The 21621-nt window shown below is 42.9% G+C and overlaps 1 protein-coding gene across 3 annotated transcripts in view; it reads left to right on the plus strand.

Annotated features, from left to right (window-relative positions):
- Positions 1 to 21621, plus strand: part of RNF150 (ring finger protein 150) — a 155241-nt gene that overhangs the window by 10807 nt on the left and 122813 nt on the right. For 2 of the 3 annotated variants that reach the window (XM_087736612.1, XM_087736613.1), the window contains one exon: positions 17239 to 17590. In XM_087736612.1, coding sequence (XP_087592738.1) covers positions 17239 to 17590 — 352 coding nt within the window. Of the gene's footprint in view, positions 1 to 17019; positions 17591 to 21621 lie in introns of those variants that run through there. The other variant, XM_009468753.2, reaches the window with a different exon arrangement.

A 21621-nucleotide genomic window follows, 5' to 3' on the forward strand; every position in this document is an offset into this window, starting at 1 on the left:
TCAAAAGCTTTTCTTCATTATTGACTGAAAGATAACATCCTCGTTGCCTACCAAATCACTGACTGACAGGGCTGTGAGGTTTTCCCTAGCTGAGGCTTGTTGGCAGTTGACTGATGAGCAAAACCTCTCGGCCAGCCCCGGGTAATCCCAGGGGTGCCCCCGCTGTGACTGGCAGCTGGGGGGGTTCTGCTCTTACAGGGCAGGCGATGGAGCTCTCCTGGCTGGGCAGCAGCTGGAGCTTGTGGTGGCTGTGCCACGTCTGTTGGCTCGCATCCTGGTTTCTGTCCTGAGCTCGTGGGACTTGGCCGTTATCTTGGTTTCTGTTTCTGGCCATGGGTCTTCGGTGATATAACCTTGCTCCAGCCCTTGGCCCTAACAAATGGGCAAGATTGGTTGCACAGCCTAAGGCTGGCACTTCAATCCCCTTTCAGCCCACATAGTTATAGGGTTGTAGTGGTAAATAAATCCCTGGTTGCTTGTTGGTCTGCACGCCTAACCCTTTTTCTGCATTTTCAGCTCCTAGCTGTGTTTGCCTTTCTTGTTGCAGCTTTTCTGCCTTTCATTCTGATTTCAGAGCTGATTCCTACAAACTGGAGGAAAAGTAAAATTGCAGTTCTTCTCATGCAAGAAATTCAAATTGCTAAATATCTCATATTAATTTTTTTTTGCTTTGAAATAGTAACTCATTCAGCAAAACTGAGCAAAGTAGAACCGTGGAAGAGAGAGAGGGAGAAGGAAGTCTCCAGAATATGCTATGTGTTTGAGTGCTTCCATAAGGTGTGTGAGAGAAAAGGGCAAGATATGCAGTCCCCTGTCATCTTGAGCTGGGGTATGTGCAAAGATCACAGCTGTGGATAGTCATCACACACAAAGGAAGCAAGCAGGAGATTTTTTTTCCCTGTGTTTTGAAACACACTGGATTAAATCTTCAGCACTAACAGATGGGACTTCCAACCCCTCCCTTTGCAATGGCTTCATGAAGTCATATTTCTGAGTAACACGTAGCTGATGTAGCAGGTGCATGACTCAAAGCAGAGGCAACAGCCTAAAACCATGGTACGTGGTAGCAAGCTGGAGTACAGCATGGCCACATGTAGCATGTCTGCACTGGCCAAGTCCAGTAACAGAAGCATAATGTAAGGCAGGAGAAGAAGAAACACGATTTCTTGAAGTGGCACTAGCTAAACCAGGGTATGGTGTAGTCTTTGTAGCACCCCTTTCCCTTGTCACTTGGGACTCTTTGCCACCTTCCCTGGTGTAGTTATGCCTGTAAAACTTGATAATGCAGGGAAAGCTTGTGTGGCTTTAAGAGATAAACCCAGCTGCACTTTTTGGTTCCTTATCTAGCTATCTGCAGGGAATTGGCAGACAGAACAGATAGCTGAGAGAAGATACGACAAAGGATTACCAGATATAGCTAGAAGAAAGGCAGTTACTTTGGGTAGGAAGTGTTTGGGGTCAAATGCTGTATTGAAGCCATGAGCAGAGAAATTTGGGGGGAGGGTGTTCCCCTGAACACTGAAAGAATCAAGGTTTTTTATAGGATTTGTGCATAAAAAGGAGTGAAAACTCTGTCATCAGTTTTCCCTTGTTTCATGAAATGCACGGGGGATATTGAACTTTGAACTACCTAAAAGGGCCTGGATTCACTACTGATTGCAGACCTGTGCTGGATTCATCTGTCTGGCTATAAAATAACTGATTCAGCAGAGTAATGAAAGCTAGCATACTTTTGTAATGCTTGGGCATTAATTAACAGAATATCTGTGCATATGCATAATATGATTTAGCAGACAATGTTCATTTGATGGAAGGTGGAAGATATGAAATCTTATGTTAAAGATAATTGGTATAAGAATTAATAATATTTGGTATAAAAATTAAGAGAACTTTGCCTGCGTAAAGTATATTGCAATTTTCATGGGAAATATCATAGAGATGTAAAACAATTGGAGTTGGTTTTGTTACACTACAGGAAGTAGCCGTAATAAGTTAGAAAATTTTAGACAGTATATTTTTTATCACATTCCTCTTCATGTGACATAAAAATGTATTGTCAGGTCTCGTAATCTAATTAGAGTACTCAGAGTAGTTGAATGTTGGACTGTGATTCGTATAGCGTAAAAAAAATAGCCAACACTCTACATGAGGAAAAAGTCATCTGTTCGACAGAGATAGTCAGTATATTACAGCTTTCAAATGTAAGCCACAATACTGTGCTTTTCTTATACGTTAGTTGTATACAATTATTCACAATATCTAACACATTTTGTCTGTACTGCAAGTTGAGTGTACATCAGGAGTATATTTATTTCTCCAACACAATTCTTTTTCAGTTTGAATCTCTGTTTCTGTAATGTTAGTTAACAGCAATGCTGGTTAGAAAAAGTGAGATGAGGAGAGTCACGGATAAAATATGAAATAAATATTAATTGTGGAATTCTTTATTAAAAATAATTTTAAAGTACAATGACAAATATACTCTATAGCTAGAAAATTTGCATGTTGTAATATATCCATGAAATTAATGAATTGGGTTTCTTTCCTCTTGCAGTATCTGTCCTGCAAGCTTTTAGTATTTCAATAAATCCTAGCTGCTTGTGAGAGCAGCCTGACGCTGGTGCTAATTGAACGCTACTGGATTGTTAGCTTTGATCTGTGATGAGGTTTCCATGGTGATATCACCAGATGAGACTATGGCCACTACAACAATTTCTTTGTGCTGATGTGATTCTGAACTGCCTACCTAGCTGAGGATGAAATCCGAGCTCTGTGGAAAATCAATAGGCGTTTGCGGTTGATTTCGGTGAATGTGATATTATCTCTATCATGACGGGATTTGGAAACATGCTCTGGAGTCATATAGGTCCCAGATGAAGGCAGTGTGTAGTCAAGATAATACTTTTGTTTTAAAGTGGTCACTGTGTTGCTAGAAGGCAGATGGAATTTGCTGACATTCAAACCCATTCCCAGACTGACCATGTCTCCACATTAAATAAGTTATGCAAGCCATTTCCCTCATAACTTAAACCCTTAGTCTGTGCTTATTCGATTTCATTGCATAGAAGCCCTTAGAATGGAGTGGGACGATATTGCATAAGGGATCATAAAAATACAGAAGATCGTTCCCCTTCAAAGAGCTTACAGCTGGATACAGATGAGCTTATGAGAAAGACTGGGAAAGAATGAGGTAAGGAGAATTGGCAGTGATCAAAGCAAATCGGTTGCCTGACTACATTGGGTTTGATATTTTGCCATTTGAATAACTGACATTGGTTTTAAGGAGGCTTTTGAAGGAAGACAAAGTGATTTTCTCTTCTGTGGGAAGCAGGTGGAAAAAAGCGTGACAGTGCTTTTTGGAAATTGAGTGGGCAGCAGAGACTGGCAGCGTGGGCAGAGGGATGGCAAGGCGGGTGAGGATGCAGCAGTGGCGAACCCAAGACAGATTGCCATGCCCCTCAAGGCGATGTTGGTAGCAAAAATTTGGTGTGACCAGGAAGGAAGAGCTAGTGGAGGAATATAAAGAAAGGGGGGGAAAGGGCCAAGATAAGATGATGATCTTATTTTAACAGTACTCTGAATTGGCCTAAATATGGCAAGATTGCATTTGCCGGGACAAGACAAAAGGAAGCGCCTGTACATACATGAGATGGGTGAAGCCCCTGTTAGGACATGAGATGGGCTCCTAGATAAGAATTTTTAGGTGCAAGTGTGGTTAAGAAAGTCTGTACTTTTCAAGAGATTGTGTGAAAAGAAATTGGCAAGCTTTAGATGTAATCTCTGGAGGGCTCTGAGTATAAGAGTTTTCCAACTTTTCTACCTTCTTATGCTAGTGAGACAGCCTTGTATCAGATAACAAAGTAGAGAGAGAAGCATTTCTGTAATATTTCAACTGTTTTTTAAAGTTGAGAGTGGGACAAGGGACAGGGTTGGTCATAGAAGGTCAAAAGATCTCTTAAGAAAGGACGTGAGCTGTGATTTTTACCATTCATTCTTTTGGACTGATAAGTAGCTGTTTTTCCTAGCAAGAAAAATATCTCAAATAATATCGTCGTCTTGGATCCTTGTGTTAAAGTTGAACTATCAGTGTGTGGAAAGGTTCAAGAAAGAAATTTAAGGAAAGTGAGAAAAGATGTATTAAAGGTACATATTTTAAGAAATCGCTTTGAATTTATTGCAGAAACTCTTTGTTTTGCCTTCTTAATTAAAAAAAAATCTCAGTTGTGCCAGGTTTCCATTCAGTTCTTTAGCTCGTGTAAGTGTTGAGTAAATCCAACACACTTGCAAAGACACCAATGGTTTTCTTACCAGGCTGCAGAGAAACTGTTCTCGTGGAGCAATGATGACCTCTTGTGGTCATCTGGTAAAGCTTCAGGTTTGTCCCATGTATAAAGGAGTTCGAATTTTTATTAAACTGGGGAGAGTCACAACATTGGCTTCAACACAAACTATTCCTATACAAGTCCTTTATTTCAGTGGGGAGTATGAGCTGACTCTCAGAGAGTATGGTTTTGCCTCTTTGCTAGAATTTCACTCATGTCGAGGTTAATGTTCTAAGCCAAAATGGTTTGTTTTTTGTTTTTTTTTAAATCCATAAAAGTGAAACAAAAGAAGCAAATAAATTTTGTGCAATTAAAGCCTTCTAGGTAAACGTTCCTATCAGTGTAAATGTGTGCAACCCAAAAGTTGTGGCACTGTGCTAGAGTACAGGAAAGTATTGTATTTTCACTGTTTATGCTGACTGAAGTACAGAGACTAAATGTTCTGCATCAGCTGGTGAAAAACATATTTCTGAAATTACTTCCGTATAAATAATCTAACTTAAATTCACATTGGCTAGTGTTTTTAATGATACTTCATGCTCACAATGTTGCCTTAGAGTTACAAAATTACCTTTAATCATGTAAAAAGCTTGTATTATTTAAGTTGAAATTGTTTATGTTCAACCATGGACCGAAAGTTGAAAATCTTTTGACTTGAAATGTGGTTTAGACCAGCAGTGGGTTCGAGGGAGGAAACTCTCTCTCTCTTGTATAGCATCAAAATTATTGCTAGACTTCCCTTCTGCCTCTGCTAGGTAGTGCAGTATGCTGTGCAATGTGATGTGTAAGTAGCCCTCAGTGGCTGTGTACAGACCTAAGGTATGTCATTTTTCTTTTGTTATGCGTTGCCAATGGAAATGTAACAGCTGTAGCTTGAAGATTGGGAAGTCAATATAAAAAAATTCTCATCTCAATATATTAGTGAAGGAGCACATCTAAACTTCTCAATAACCTTGGGAAGAAAGGCTTGATTAGAAACATACGGACAGACTTCATTATCATGAGATGTCATCGTAACTGAGAGTATTGGAAAACTCAGAGACTAGACTGTGAGGTATTGCAGGGTGCATCTTTCTGGTGGTTGATGCTAGCACAAAGCAAAGATCTCGTGCTTCAAGATTTAAGACAGTCATTTCTGAAAGGCAGTATAGTATGAGATGGAGGAAATGATGAGAGGACAAATCACCTCACATCAGCTTAGCATTGGGCTTTTTGTACCTTCCAATGTGTTTCCTTGTTTTGACCATTCAGAGGTGGGATGCTGATTCACATAGATTTTATGTCTGCTAAAAGACATCCATTTCCAAGGTCCTATGAATAAATCACTAGCTTGAGCATCAGAAAAAAACAGACCACCAGAAGAAAGCAGTTTTCTTTCTGCACAAATCACTCTGCTATGCATGAATGCAACACAAATATTTCCTAAATAGTGTGGAAATGTTGCCACTACCTGTGGATTGCAGCACACCAGGTATGTGAGATGTTTATTTTCCACCTACCCTGGTTGCTGCATCTCCATGGTTAGTGGGCACAATATTCTAGCGGTGTTACCTGGCCTGTTGTCCAGGACAATCAGTGTCCACAGGACATCAGAAGGTCTGCAAGAAAACCAAATTTAGAAACCACCACACATGCACATTACTACACAGTCAACCAGGCATGAAGCAGTGCCTACACTCAAGCATTGTCCTGGTCTGCTCCTAACCTGTGTCAGTGACAGACGCCTGCCCACTGTCCCTTCTCTCAGGTGGCCAATAGGCATGGGACACAAATGATGGATTTTCTTCTTTTGGTTTGTTTTTTTTTTTCCAGGAGTCAGTAGCCCTCCAGTTCTGAAAGGCAGAGAAATGTTGAAATGTGGCTGCTGCTTGTAAGTTCCCATCTTGATTTAAAATACTGTGAGGGAACACTGGTCACATCCCTGGGGTCAGCACTAAAAACACAAGAGCAGCCTGAAGTTACTTATATGAGCAGTCAGTTCCTCAGGGGGCTGATCCATAGCCACAGATGAACTCTGAGGATGTCTATCGAGTGCTTCCTTGTACTGAGGGACTGGCTAGCTACTAGGTACCACATAATTGCCCTAAAAGTTTTAAACATATTTACAGAGGAGGTGGAGCATTTTCATTTTGGTGCACTTTTCCTTCTGCTTTAAAATAGAGAAGGAAGATACAGGTGATTCTGTATCTGAGAGGATACTCATCCAGAAGACATTTCAGAACATGAAGGTGCCAAATGAATCCCCTGATCCTAAAAGATAATAATAATAATAAATAATATTTTTTAAAAAGCAGAACATTGGCAGAAAATTCGCAAGTCTAGCTATCTCTGTAAAAACTGCACACGCATATCGGCAATCCTATGATCTTCCACCCCTCTTAAGAGTGTAAAGTAATGGTTCTCAGTCACAGCCTTCCTTCCCTTCCCTTCGCCCCTGCAGCGCAGAGCCCCAACTTGCCCCCACATGGTGAGGAGAGGAGGCTGTGAGGCTTCTCCTGCCTCAAGGTGGAGAGAAAGTCTCTCTTTGCTTTCTCTGACCGCTTTGGAGGTCCTAGCAGACTAAAGGGTTGAGGGCTTCCTGACAAATCATTTCAGCCTCATCTTTCCCTTGCCTAAAGGCTGATTTTCTAAAAGCTGGACTATGGAAGGCCTGATATTTGCGAAATATAATAAAATATTTCTCTTAGACCTCTCCGGGCTATTTAGAAGCAAGCAGGCTGTTGAGAGAAAACTTCTTGTTAGCTTATATGTGTCAGAATAGGTAGCTGCATTCAGTTACTAAACCAAGAACTCTGTTTAGGACCGAAGTATTCAAGGTAAAGAAACCAAAACAAGGGGATGCTATGCCTGGAGAAAAGAACCTTAGTTCTTCTCTAAATGCATGTTTTACATTTGTATATACTTTTTGTCATGCACAACATGAGCGGAGCAGCCCTACCACCTATTGAAACATTTTGCTAGTTTTTATTGACGGTTTGGATAGTAAGAGGAAAATGATTTATAGTGGAAGTAACATTTGCCTATGTTCATGGGTAGCTTAGGAGTCAACTAATGAATTTCTACAAGCTTACTTTGAAGATAAAAGAATTAGTTTGTAATGTTTGAGAAGTATAATGGAATATAAACCCTATGTAAATTCTTGAAATGCTAACAAGTTGAAAAATTACCTTTTTTTTTTATGTCTCATAAAACATAGATCTAGGAATGATATCTGATATTAAAAACAATATTAACAATTTAAATGTTAATGACATCATTAGTGTTGTAGGAAATCAGAATAGGTGATCATAATGGACCCTCTTACAGGAATCCTAATTAGTCTTTGCAATCTGTAACAAAAACAAACCAACCCATACTGACTCCAGACAAGCCTTTTATTCTCCCAAGACGATGTTATAATGAACCATTATGTTGACTTGTATCACAAAAAAACTTTTAGTCTCTTCACAAAAAGAAGCTTTTAGACAAGATATTGACTAAGGCATATGCCAAATAAAGGTGCAATGTAATAAAGGGATTGGAGCAATTTGAGTTTAACTCTGTCAGACAAACAGCGGTGTTATTGCAAACTGCTGTGCTGAATTCTATATTAAAAGAAAAAAAAAAAGCCCACGTCAGAGATTAGAACTAGAACTTGATGAGCAAACTTCCTTGAACAACTTTTTTGCTAAAAGTACTTATAAATCATTCAACAGTTCTTACCCTGCATGGACCATTTCTCTGTCACTCTAGCATGGACCATTTCTCTGTCATTCTAATTGTAGTGGTAAATGTAGTTTATAAATGTATGAGATAAGAAGACACATTACAAAGAATAGGGCTATTATCTAAATTCTAAATGCAATGTCTGAAGTATTTGAGTGATGAATTCAGAACACTCACTTTTAAATACTAGCCTTATAGGAGGACAGAGATCTAAAGCACAAAGCAGATGAGAAGTGGTAATAGCCCTAAATTAATAAAACCCATCTGAGCTCTATCAATTTTTTAAATAACAACTAAGTGTACTTTTTCCTTTAACTCTATGTTCAAAGTCTTCATAGGCCATAGTCTGAGTCGCAGTCCAGGTGACAAATATCCTTCCACTTAATTTAAAGAAAGATCCAATGAAGGAAATAAGAAAATGAGACAGCAAAATCCTGGGCTCTCATCTTTTTCATGTGCTTGGCATCCCTAAGATTCAATGCAATTTTCATTGCATCCAGTGGTAAAAATACTATTTGAAGAGGAATTTTAATATCTACATATGAAAGTGCTTCCTTTGAGCAGTAGCACTGCTTCTAAGAACCTGTTGAGTCACAGATTTGAGAAGCAAACAAACTTTAATAGCATATGCAGGAACATCATAAAATATGCTTAATGTGACACAGCTACACAGCATTTTGGCCGTAACCTGTAAAAATGGAAGCCTGGATGTACTGAGCTTATAAATCTGTCTGTGACAGCACCATCTGGTGTCTTTCAATAATACTATTTATGCTATTTTTAGGGGAGGGAGAGGAAAGAAATATCCTGTCAACTTTTAAAGCTAAGTTTGGATATAGATAAAGGGGATTTCCTGGATCATCCAGTTCAAACCTTGCTATTGCATGCAATCATTTAATAATTGCTTCACATCAGTTTATCATGTCTTCTTTAATTCCAGTTAGGTAATTAGAAAAATTCACAGATCTATTAATTAAAAACTTTCCTTCATTTTTTGTGCATTCATTTATATACGATCAACTTGCAGTCTCTTTCTTAAGTGCCAAATCCTACGTTGCTATTTTCCTCCCACTGCATTTAGCCTTCCTGATATACCAACAGAGAGCAATCATATTCCCTTTGGCCTCCCCTTGTTGCCAAGCTTTTAACTTTTTCATAAATAATTCTTCATTCCCTCTGTCTCTCCAAGCTGCCCTTTTCTGCATCTTCTACAAGTGCAGTTCCTCTCACGCACAGCTCCAGGTGGGCTTTCATGGGGCCTCGTGTGAGAAGGTTTGTGTGCCCCCTATCGCTGCTGATCCTGTCTGCTAATGCATTTTAAGGCCACATTTGAAAGGCGGGGGGGGGGACGATTAATGGGATCTTTGTGACGTTGACATCGTTATGAACCAGTATCCCAACCAATGAGCTTCTAGTTAAGAGCAGAAATATGTATTTTTAGTCTGTAAATTCATGAGATGGCATTATGTACTATTGAATTTTATCACATCTCTCTCAGTCAGATCAATACGTTTCTCCTGTATTCCATACATGCCTTTCCTTCTGTTGCCAATGGCACCTTATTTTATGTCATCAATGAATTTCCCATTTTGTTTGTACACACCATGCTCATTAATCATCATATTAAATATGATAAATCCCAGGAATCACTCTTGGAAAACCTCCATCAGTACCCTCACACATCTCTTTTCAGCAGAATGTATTACTGTCTTCCATTTGGCCAAGTGTCTGTATTTGCTGCCTGTGTGGCACTGTATAAATGCTCTGTTGAAGTTCATCAGCAAGGTGTATTAGTGTAGGAAAATGCCCAATTAATTCAGGGATATGCTTCCTGTCTCTCGAGCGAGACCAGGAATCTCTGCATGTGTCTGAATTGGGCCACATAAACATTCCCACCATTATCCTGGGTATATATATTTTTCATTATTACATTCAGAGGCTTGTTGGTGGAAGTCTTGACAAACATTAGCATCTCTGTGTCACTGGGTACACTCAACTTTTGCTCTGGGTGTGGCAGCTTTATGGAACTGTTACGCTGTAAAGGAAATGTCACTTGTAAGCACAATCTCTGCATCCTAGCTAGGATGTGCACATGTAACTTGTCCTCTCTCACACACCTACTATGCTGGCAATTAATAGCTTCATTTCCCCAACGGTGGAAGAAATTTAGGGGTGTCCTTTCAAAAGCGGAGCCTCCCACTAGAAAACCTTTCAGGGTGACTATGCCGCTCAGAACTTGTAGTGTAGCCTTGGCGAGGTGAACATTGTCTTTTGTAGCTCTGTACCATCTTCTGCTGGTGATTACTTAGGGAGCAAGACGCAGGATGTCTGTTGAGCGAGTAACTTTGTCCGTGTGCATACTACCTCTTCTGCAGCATATTCACTGATATGTTCCAACAAAAATAGTATGAAGCAGGGTTCTGCCACTAATTTGAAAACTGCAGTACTATTTAATATATGCTGTCCACAATAGACAGCGTGCTTTTTCTGCACAGAGACTGATCTCTGTATTTATTTCAGGCATTAGAGAATGGCATGTAGCTGGCAACCTCTACTGCCAAGATTGATCATTATACCACAGAAGTTATGAGCCACCTAACTAGCACTTAGCATGACTCTCTTCATTCCAGATTACATGAACTTCCAGCATGAGGCACAGATGATCGCTAATCACACATTTCTATGTGGCTTCTGCAGCAAATACCGCTCTTTACACAATCTTGTCTAATACATTTCCAATTTGTCTGGTGTTTTGGAAAGAATCTCTGTTAAAAGTTACAGCTTCTTTTAGGTTCTTCACAATATTTCCTCTGGAAGATGATTAAAACACTAGGAACTGGCACAGTTTTCGAGCTTGAATTCTTGTGTGTTAAGAAATTCTGCCTCAGCAGGACTGCACTTCACTCTGTGTGCGCCTGTCAGCACCAGAACAGCTAGCACAGATGCAGAGATACAAATCTGAGCCTTATCCCACACTTAAGCTAAAGGCTGTCTCCAGTCGGTCTGGCTGACCGTTCAAGAAAGAAGATGGACGTACCTGGATGTGATGCTAGTCACTGTAGTTCCCTCCCTTCCCCCTACGCTGCAGGCTATGGAAGATGGTAAGCTTAATAACAGTAGCTTATTAGGTCCTGGTAGACCTTTGATATATTTGGTTACACGTGCTCTGCCTTAGGAGACAGGTAGGAAAGGAGCAGTAAGTAAGGTGAGCTCTTGTAATCAGGTTACTGGTGTACTGCAGGAGAAGCCGCCCGGCTGGGGCGGCAGGAAACACCAGCCCAGTGCTGACACCTTGGCTGCCCTGCAGAGCTGGGGCTGGATGTTGTCAGTTCACTTTTTCTCAGAGTAAGACATTTAAATAACCCCCTTTACAGAAGAGCAAGGAAAATAACCTAGTAACAGGAGAAAACTAACTTCTTGATATTTTTACAGAGCAAAGGAAAAGCCAATATTTTGCCTGAGGGTTTAGTAAGCCTCTATAGGCGAGTAATGAGAAACGCAGAAAGTGCCTAACGTGTAAGGGAGCTGAGTGAGCTATTACGGAAGAGAAAGAACCTGCAGAAAGGAGACATGTTTCTTTCAAATGTTCTTTGTTTTTAAGAAGCTGTAATAGAAGAAGGAACAGGCAGAAAGATGTTCATCAGCAGCAATCTCCTGGGTTCTTCTAGTTTACAAAAAAATTCTCTTTAACAAAAGCAGACACTAAACAAACGTGATAAGACATGGCAATTTTTGCCTCCGGGACACAGTGAGCACCATCTCACTGTGAAAACTTAATAAGGATCAAACAAGATAAAGCTCCCTTAAAGTCTTTTCATAATTTTTAAATGAAAATGTCACTTTCCCTATAAATTCTATTGAACCTTTCCTATAGCTCCCATGAGGAGTTTATCTTGGCTGGAACACAGGTTTTTTCTGGAACTTTACTCTGAAGATTTCTTTAGAGCATCAGAGCATTATCAAGAATATTAAATTGACCTAAGTAAATGAAACCAGAACTACAGTAGCAACTATAGTAATTCAAACAATGTTACAGAAGAATGAAGCAGTATTCCAATCTAAGGCAGGATTCTGTAATAAAGTGACAGGCAATACAGCTATTAGCATATGAATAGGAAGATGGATGGAGTATTAACAATGTCTCTTAGGTCAAGAAAAGATGTATTGCTCAATTAACTCTCTAAATGAACAAACTTGCTCGGGTTTTTTAACTCAAAGCACAATACTGGCAGCGAACGGCTGAGGCGATGGTATTGCTTTATCCTTTGTGTGGTCTCCTGGTGTTAACATCTCTTCTGTTCTTCTCCAGCTGTAAACAAGAATCAATTTCAGTCTCATAGCTAGGGAATGCAAAAGAATGCGTTTTCCTCAGCACCTGCAGAGAGATGGTATTTCAGTCAACTTTTCCTGCTGTCCATCAGCATCAAGAAACCTTCAGGCTGAAATTAGCTCTAACCCCAAGTCTCTCCCAGCCGGCACCTGCTGGGGTCCTGCCCCTGGGGGGACTCATCACACCCAGTGCAGAGGGAACCGAGCTGCCGACCGAAGCCTCCCGAGAGGAGAGAGAGAGGTGGGATTTCTCACCTGCCCTTCGGTGTGTATTTTCCGTAGGTTTGCTTTTGCCTCTGCCCAGCTCAACACAGGATCACTGACCTTTGGGTGTATCTAGGTCCTATATACAATAAGGCATCAAGTTTGCATGCTCTGAATTGCTTGCTGGAGGATCTTTCCATTAGTGGTAAAGGGAGCCAACGCACCTAATTTAGGCTTTTTCCATACCCTGCAATGCCATCTTCAGTATTCGTCTGGATTAAGATTCCTAACTTCCAGGTAAATCCTTACTTCAGCAGAATTTAGGCAGCCTAGTCCTTGAAAGCCTAGCTTTTAAACCTTTTGCCATTTTGCCTCTTGGCGATGATTGTCCCAACAGGCTGAGATAGAGGTCTCCAAAACACCATGGGATTCCATAACAGAGGGGCTTAGCAACCTGGAGGAGATTCCTCATCTTTAACTGAAGCAATTTGTAACCATTGCCTTTGAGATTGTTTGAAATTTTGGGTACAGACACACAATCCAGCACAATCTAGGCATAAAAAAGTTACCTTATAAACCAAAAAGAATACAAACTAACGAATTTTACCTTGTGAAAGGGCAATCTAACAAAGTATTGTGGCACATACTAGAGGTAGTCATGTAGTGAATTTAAGTCTGTCATTTGCTCACTATCAGGTCTTAAAGCCAGCTTCTGAGTTTCTGTATATCAAGAATCTGGAGCTGGAGTTCCCCACATGCTACTTCTCTTCTACTTATTGACCATATTTCACACACTCAATTTTGAATATGATGGTCTTGTAATTTTATACAAGGTATAGTTCAGCTGGAATTATTCTCACTGCAGAAGCGTGGAAAAAGGGGAGGAGAATTTGTAATATATTATTAAAGTCATAAATAACATCCAAAATTCAGAGATACACCCCTCCACCCCAATGCTACAGACACTGTAATACGATTTTCAATAGTATTTTTCAAAGATTTCAAAGTAGAGATTTTCAAAGAGTAGATTTTCAAAGTAGAGGTTGTGCTTTTTACTGTAATCCAGGCAAGGTGATCTGTGATCATGCTGGATGAGTGCCTTGTATGCTTCTGTGGAGGCTGGAGTGGGACAAAAGTCACAGGGTTTGGTTGTTAGCATAGGCCAGGGTAAGGTGGTGGCAAATGTCTTGTTGGCCTGAGAGGAAACATGTTTACAGCTGCTTGGACGTTCATTGAAAGTTCGGTGTTCTTGTGCTAGGACCAGAACAGAGCTCTGGGGAGCCAGGCAAAGAGAGAACCTCAGATGTTCCTGTGAACAGAAACAAATAATATGGGAAGAACCACCACCAACTGTTATACCAAACTGGGTGACTGTAAGTCAAAGCATTGACCTTGTTAATTGTAGTTCAGCTTTCAGCAACAAAAGTAATCAAATATTCTGTTGTTTTTCATTCAGGAGTACTTTTAAGGTGAGAAGCGACCACTAGATTATAAATTAATTGTGAAGAATTTCATATCTTGCACTTAAAGCATGCTCTCCAGTGGTATTTTTGTTTGTTTGTTTAATTTCAATGTAAGAGTAGATTGTCTTTCACTTCCCAGGACAGTCTGACTTCTGAATTTTCTCCAACAGACAACCGCTGTTTAATGAGCTACTTTTGCTCTAAGTTGCGTTGTCTAGTTTAAACTTTGGTTCTTCTTATGCCTTTATCCACTAGTTTAAAGAGCCTATTAGCACCTGCTGTTATATCCCGGTGATGGTACTTATACAATGTAATCATATTGCCTCTTTTCTTGAAAAGCTGAATAGACTGGGCACCTGAAATCTCTCCCCAGAGAGGAATTACTTCAAATTATTTTTAGGGTTCCTTTCTTAAACTTACGTAGTATTTCAATATCCTTTTTAAAATGCAGATACCAAAACTGGAAAGCTTCCAGTATCTGTCTCACCGATGCTTCATACAGAAAGAACATCGCTTCCCTACTCCTACTTGTTACTCCTCTGAAACATCTGAGGATAGCTGCATCCTCTTTAGGGCCCTTTTCCCTAGGGGTACAGCACAATTCCTTCCTACTCTGACCGCCAAATCCTTCCCTGTGTGCAGTGTAAACCACACGCTCCCCAGTTCTGCTCCACAGTGGCTGGCAGTTTCGGTCACCTGGAGTCATATTTTTGCATTGAGCTCTATTAAAACACATTCTGTTGCAACTAAGCTCATCTTATCTGGTGCATAATAGGTTACACGTGTAATGAGAATGTCATGTATCATTGAATATCACACTTTTGAAAAACCTGTTATGGCCATGGCTGTGTAATTTTACTAACCACACTGATAATTTCCTCACAAAAACATGAATCATGTTTGCTTTGGCAGGCCACTTCCCATAAAAACAAACTTTATCCATACATTGGATTTTTTTCTCTCTTGCTTTTCATGGGGTTGGTTAACGTTAGGCTAACCGGCCTGTAACTACCTGGTGGCCATAATTAATTTTTCTGGATCAGAAAGACCGAACACTCAGTCTTTCAAGATTTTCCTGGTATGCCAAGATTTACTTGAAGTAGTGTCAGAGAGCTGGTTATTCCCTCCGCCCTCCCGCCCACTCTTTTGGGATCCATGTGTGCCATTTTTCCACGTCTGCTGGTTTTTGTATGTTCTTAGGAGATGATGCTTAATCTCTCTTTTATGAGTCAAAAATCTGGCAAACACATCCTCCCTTTCTTTCCAAATATAAACCTGAAATATTTATTCAGCATTTATACGTTTTTGCCTTCTCTTCTAATACTACTTCTTACTCTCCCAAATATACAAATGCTTCATTGCCCATAGCCCTTCCAGGCATGGATTTTCTCCTTACGGCTTTTGCTTCCCTTATGAAATCTCAACGCTATCTAATAATGTTGATTGCCATCTACTTTCACCCCTCAATGTTCGTTCTACATGGTAATTTTTTCTTTTCAGTTTTTGACTTCGCTTCTCCAGGAATGGGCTTTGAAGGAAAGTTATCCTCTTGCTTGATGGTAGGCTTTTTAGCAACCCACCATATTTCCCCTGTAAACTTCTCTATTTTATTCCCCTCTTCGCCTGTACATTTTTCTCCCAAATTGACTTTTTTCAGCATTGGGGAAATAACTTTTTCAAAGCAGCTTGTTCATGTTTGTAAAATATGGTTAAGCCTGTCATCTGTTTGCTTAGATCAATGGCAGCTATGGACATAAACTGGAAACGGGCAAATATTGACACTAGCAAGATACTCAGGCATCGCATCTAAAGGAAAGGGAATGGTATTTCTAGCAGCAGATTTTAGTAACGAGGGGGCTAAAATAAGCAATGTTTATTAATCTGGGGAAACATCCTTCTGTTACTGAACATAGTTATGGAAAAGCAGGATTTTTGCTACTCACTTGCACTAGGATAGACAAACATAGAGTCAGTTGTGTTTTGACCCTTTTGAAAGGCTTTTGAGTCTCCGCCAAAATCCTTTTGGAGGTGTTTTATACACTAAAAATCCCCAAATCTGGGCTTTCGCTGGCGGTGGGGTTGGAGCGTTCCCAGAGAGCGGCTCTGTCGTTCTTCGAGGTTTCACCTTCGCGGTTCTCTGTGTCCCTGTCAGTAGCGCACCCAATTTTGGTCAACGTGCCTGTATAGTACGAAATGTGTCTGGTTTGTATTGTAAAACCTGGCGTACAAGCGATTATCCCTCCAAGCTCTGCGGCACAATTACATTATAAGACTCACATTTGCAATTTTTTTAACTTATCCTACAGCAGTGAGGAAAAGAAGGGAAAAAGAAAATCGCAGTTAAAGCCACGAGCCGGCTGCGTGACCGACTTCATGGCAACGCGCCCCGCAGCCGGGCTCCCCGGGGCTCCGCTCTCTCCCCGGGAGAGGCGCGGCCTCGGCCTCGGCCCCCACCGCCCTGGCGGGGCCGGCGCTGGCGCTGCCGCCCCTCTGCCGCCAGGTGCCGCCGCCGCCGCGCCGCCCGCTCCTCCCGCCCTCACACAGCGGCCGCTCCTCCCTCCCTCCGTCCCTCCGTCCCTCCCTCCCTCCCTCCCTCCGTCCCTCTCTCCCTCACGCCGCGGCCCCCTGCCGCCCCGCACCCCGGGGAGCGCAGCCCCTCCGGCGGGCTCCGCAGGGGCCGGGCCCGGAGCGGGAGCGGCGCCGCGCGTTTGTGCGTGCGTGCGCGCGCGCGCGTGTGTGTGGAAATCCGCCCCCCCCCCCCCCCCCGCCGCCTCCTCCGCGCCTTCCCCGCCCGGCGGCCGGCCGGGCCGCCAGCAGCGGGGGAGGCAGCCGTGCGGGCAGGGCGAGGGAAGGGAGAGGGGAGGGCGGAGACGGGGCCAGCCCGAGGAAATCAAACGGCCCCGACATGAATTAGACAGCGGGCTGCAGAGGGGAGGGCCCCCCTCTCCTCCCCTCCCCTCCCCTCCCTCCCTCCCCCCCCGCAGGGCGCCCGGCGGGATCAGCGCCGCCCCGCACGGAGCCGGCTGCTCGGGGCGCGCCGCACGCACACACAGGCAGGCGGCGGCGGGGGCGGGCCGGCCGGGGCGGGGGGGGCCCGGCAGATGAAGATGGCAATGTCTGTGATCCAAGCGTGCCGCAGCCTGGCTCTCTCAACATGGCTGCTGTCCTTTTGTTTCGTGCATCTGCTGTGCCTGGACTTCACCGTGGCCGAGAAGGAGGAGTGGTACACGGCCTTCGTCAACATCACCTACGCCGACCCGGCGGCCGGCAGCGCCGAGCTCCGCAGCGAGAAGAGCGAGTGCGGGCGTTACGGCGAGCAGTCGCCCAAGCAGGACGCCCGCGGGCAGGTGGCCGTCTCCGCCTCGCCCGCCGACCGCTACGCCTGCGACCCCGGCACCCGCTTCAACGCCCCGGCGCCGGGCAAGAGCTGGGTGGCCCTCATCCCGCGGGGCAACTGCACCTACAAGGACAAGATCCGCCACGCCGCCGCCCAGAACGCCTCCGCCGTGGTCATCTACAACGTGGGCTCCAGCAACGCCAACGAGACCATCACCATGCCCCACGCAGGTGAGCCCCGGCGCCCTGCCCGCGCTGCGCGGGCGCACCCCGAGGTCTGCGCGGGGTGGATGGACGGGCTGCATTTTCCGCTGCGTGGCAGCCCGCTCTGCCGTCCCGCATCCTTGGGGTGGGAGCTGCTGGGGGGGAAGGTGTCCTCGCACCTCCTGGCAGGGAGCAGGGTGGGCTGCGGGCCTCGCCGGGTGCCGAGTGCCCATCCCGGGGGCCATGGAGCACCTCTCCATGCTGCCACGGCAAAGGATGGATGTGCCGCTAGCAGCAATGCGTGCTGGTGCTCCAGGGGTGAAAAGTTTGGGAGATGATGTAAAGTTTGGGTCTAGTTGGAGGAATGGATGGGACCCTGAGCCCGCTGTGGGGCACCGATGTTTTGGTGTGTCCTGAGGATTCTCTGGCAGGTGCCATGTGGGATCGGGTGTGATTGAGACCTTCAGAAGAGGAGAAGCGTAGTGTTTATGGTGCAGGCTTATCAAGAGGTGCAATAAAGTAGGGAACACAGCGTCCACTGTCTTGCCTATGATCGTGTAAAAGCTGTGGGATCGCATAGGAATGCCGCGTATCTGATTTGGTGAGAACATGAGCTGTTTTGTCCAGGACTGGGGTGGGGTGTGGGGAGGTTGTCACTCTCCCAGGTGAACGCTCTGATGGAGTTTGTGCTCGCAGTGTCAGCACATGGGTGCTTGGGTCCCAACGTGTGCTCGTCAGCTAGAACCGAGCAGAAAGCCGGTCGTCGGAAACAACCCAAACGTCGGGTGATGCCCACAAAAAGCGCTGTTTTTGTAACAATGTTTGATCTGAAATAATGTTGTTTTAAAAACAGATCACCAGCTTTATATTTAGGGACGGTGTTTTCTGCCAGGGGTCACTGGTCTTTTGCACCAGCAGCCTATGCCATGGAGACTAAAATGCCACCTATTGTGAAATCTCAGTTTGGTTTGTATCCAGTAACTAATCATGCCCAGCTGTTTCATGCCAGTTGAATCTTAACAGAGTTAGGGGTAAATTGACACACAGAAAGGCTGCAAAAGAGGATGTTATTCTAATGCCATTTTAAATTTCCACAGAAAACTAGCTAGCGTTGATGTGCCGAAAAACAATTTGTTGCCTAACTATAATGCTATAATACTGCTGATGCAAAAGTAGCGCTTTTGGAACCGCTTGTGTGCAGCCTCTTTAAGAGATTAACCGTTCATTTGAGCAAATTCATGTTTCTTCAGTAGCATTGGTGGAAGATGGGGTTTTTTAGTGTTTTCTATTGGTTTGGTGAGACAAGCAATTCATAACCTCTTGAGCTTCTTAAAACCGTGCTTTATAACCTGTACATGGTTTAGCAGCTGTTCAGATTATACTTCTTGGTACTTTAAGTATCAGAGATTATATCTTAAGCAGTATAAAGTAGTAGGAGCTTGGCATACTTACCCACCCTTAAAGTAAAGCTCAGGCTGTTTCAAAACGTAAGATGCATCGCTTGTTCTTGCCTAGTGAGTTTCTCTAAAACTGCCAACATGTTGGATCAATTAATGGTTTGCCTGTTTTTAAAGTATGCGCTAAGCTGGTTTCCCACACAAATGGTGTTTTATTAAGAAACAGTGGGAGTAAAAAATGTGTCTAACCTTTTAAAATGTTAGAGCTTTTGTTTGTTTTTAAGTCTAAAATGAAGTAAGCAGGGGATCTTTCGTACTGAGTGGCCTCAGCTTTCAAAAATACAAACACTGTATCACTTATCTTGGGAGCAGCTTCTTTTATGTCATATGACTCCTTACAGTTTATTCTGAGAATCCTTTTTGCGTACCGAATTGATACCCAGCAGTGCGACTGTACAGTACCAGACACTGAAATGAATGGAAACGTGCAGAAAATAACCTGGACTTGTTGAACGTGGTCAGTGAGACTGAAGGGCTTTGCTGATTGATGGTATGAAGGTGTCTTTGTTTTAAGGATTTTTGTTCTGTGAAGTTGAAAAATGGTTGTTGGTCTTACCTTAGGGAAAACCTGCCCTCTGTGTACAGGCAAAACTCAGAGGAGTTTTACAGCTTAAGTCTGCTGGAACAGAAGGAAACATAGTTATTCTTAAACAAGTATTTAACAAACTAGCAGGGATTCAGAACTGGATTTATCTTTACTCTTCCTGTTGTACCACCGTTACGCTGGGACAAAGTGAATGTACGAGCTGCGTAAAATTATCTTTCTGACTTGCAGCCTTTGACGTTTGCTTGGTTCCAGTCTAAATGATAGCACAAGATTCAAGGGAAGAATGAATCAGGTTCTTGGTTTCTGAGTTCAGCAGCATCTGCGATGCTCAACCCACGCCAAATCTTGGAGTGGGAAGAAGAAAATTCCATCCTGGAAAATACTTGGGGGGTGGGAGGGGAGGGTGGAATAGGACCTAAAAAGCAGTTTAAAAGTCAAAAGAAATATGATGTTACTCCCTCTTTTTTTTTTTTTTTTCCTTTCTTTTCTCCCACAGGTTTTTTTTTTTGAGATTTCATATAAGCTTAAATAAACTCTGTCTATACAGAAAACAGTATATCTTGTTGCATAACAATGTGGCTCTTGCCCTTACTGAAGAACTATTACTCCTATGAGAGATATTTTTCCGTATGTACATTCTTCTCTTCTGATGCTTTGCCTTCTTTCTTTTACTGTCATTTTATCTCTTTGTGCTTTTTTTTCCTGCTCCTCTCACCCCCACTCCCGTTTCTTCGACTTTACGCTTGTGCTTCATTCCCCGTCTTGACCACGTTACTGTGCTACTTCATAGTGCTTCGCCCTTGCCACTCTCTTCCCAAAGTTCGCTTTTTCCTGTCAAAGATCTTACTTCACAGCTGTATGGTTAATTATATTTCCTGTTTTCTGCTACAGTGCATGTCAGTGACCCTTTGCTAACATGGTGCCTTCTGATTTTAAAATCTATAGGCAACTGAAGCAAGATACCATTCTTGAATTTGAGGGAGGGCTGGTAGACCTCCCTCCTCCCCCCGAGACCCTCACCACCCACTCCCCAGTCAAAACCAGGGTGGTATTGTATCGAAGCTTGTTATGGAAATCTTCAAATACAACTTTGCACCAGATGGAAGAGACCAAGTGTTCGATTTGAACCTGTTCACTCAGAGTATTGAAAGCCTTTGCTTTCAGGGAGCTTGTACGTAGGTGACTGCTTGTACATGCAGAAGAGTGAGGTAGAGTTGTGACATCTGTGTTCGCAGGGAGTGCAGAGCTCTTGTGGTTCTCGCGCTAGGACACGCTTAGCTTTTGCATCATCTGCTACAGCCTTTGCAAACCTGCATCTTTATTTTTATTGGCTTGAAGTGTGGTATAGGAGCTGCGAGCCCAACTTTGTTTGCTTTTTGACTAAGTACACTTTAACCAGAGAAGGAACAAAAGCATCTAGAATTTCTGTTTCAGATGCTTTTTATTTCTCCTAAATCAACTTTTCTTGTAGAAAAGTACTCTAATAATATAGAGGATGTTCTTTTTCCTCCAGAAGAATAATCTATGGTGTTGGCTAGGGTTTCTGATTGGCATTTTTTCTTATTCAGAACAAATTAGCTGTTATTTAGGTCTGAAAAGGCTCTAGCCACTGTGTCTCCATTTAATAACTTAGTATTAATTGGAAGTATTCTTACTACCTGTTGTAGCACATATCCTAACGCTTCCTCTGAGCTCTGAATAGAGATAGTAAGGGAGCCTTCCGGAAGATGATTCAAGATGAGAACTTCCCTCTCTCCAGCTCTTACTTGAGGGAACCTAGCTTGGCCACTTCTAACTTGGGCACATGTCAGGTGCTTGGGGCTAGGGAGGGATGTTAGCTGCAACTGCACACGTGATTCATATGTGGGCAAAGACCAAATCTTTAGTATTCAATACAGCTTGTAACATTCAGTTTGAATTCTGGGGTGCATCAGGATATCTTACAGAATGGATATGATTATTACATGAAGTAAATTACATCCAAAGTATTTCGCACTAGAAGCGTATGTAAGTCAGGCAGTTTTACATTCTCCGTATTCTGCTTTTCCAGTGCA

Source organism: Nipponia nippon, unplaced genomic scaffold (assembly GCF_047370975.1).
Source record: "Nipponia nippon isolate SJK-2023a ecotype South Korea unplaced genomic scaffold, ASM4737097v1 scaffold_6, whole genome shotgun sequence".
Classification (NCBI taxonomy): domain Eukaryota; kingdom Metazoa; phylum Chordata; class Aves; order Pelecaniformes; family Threskiornithidae; genus Nipponia; species Nipponia nippon.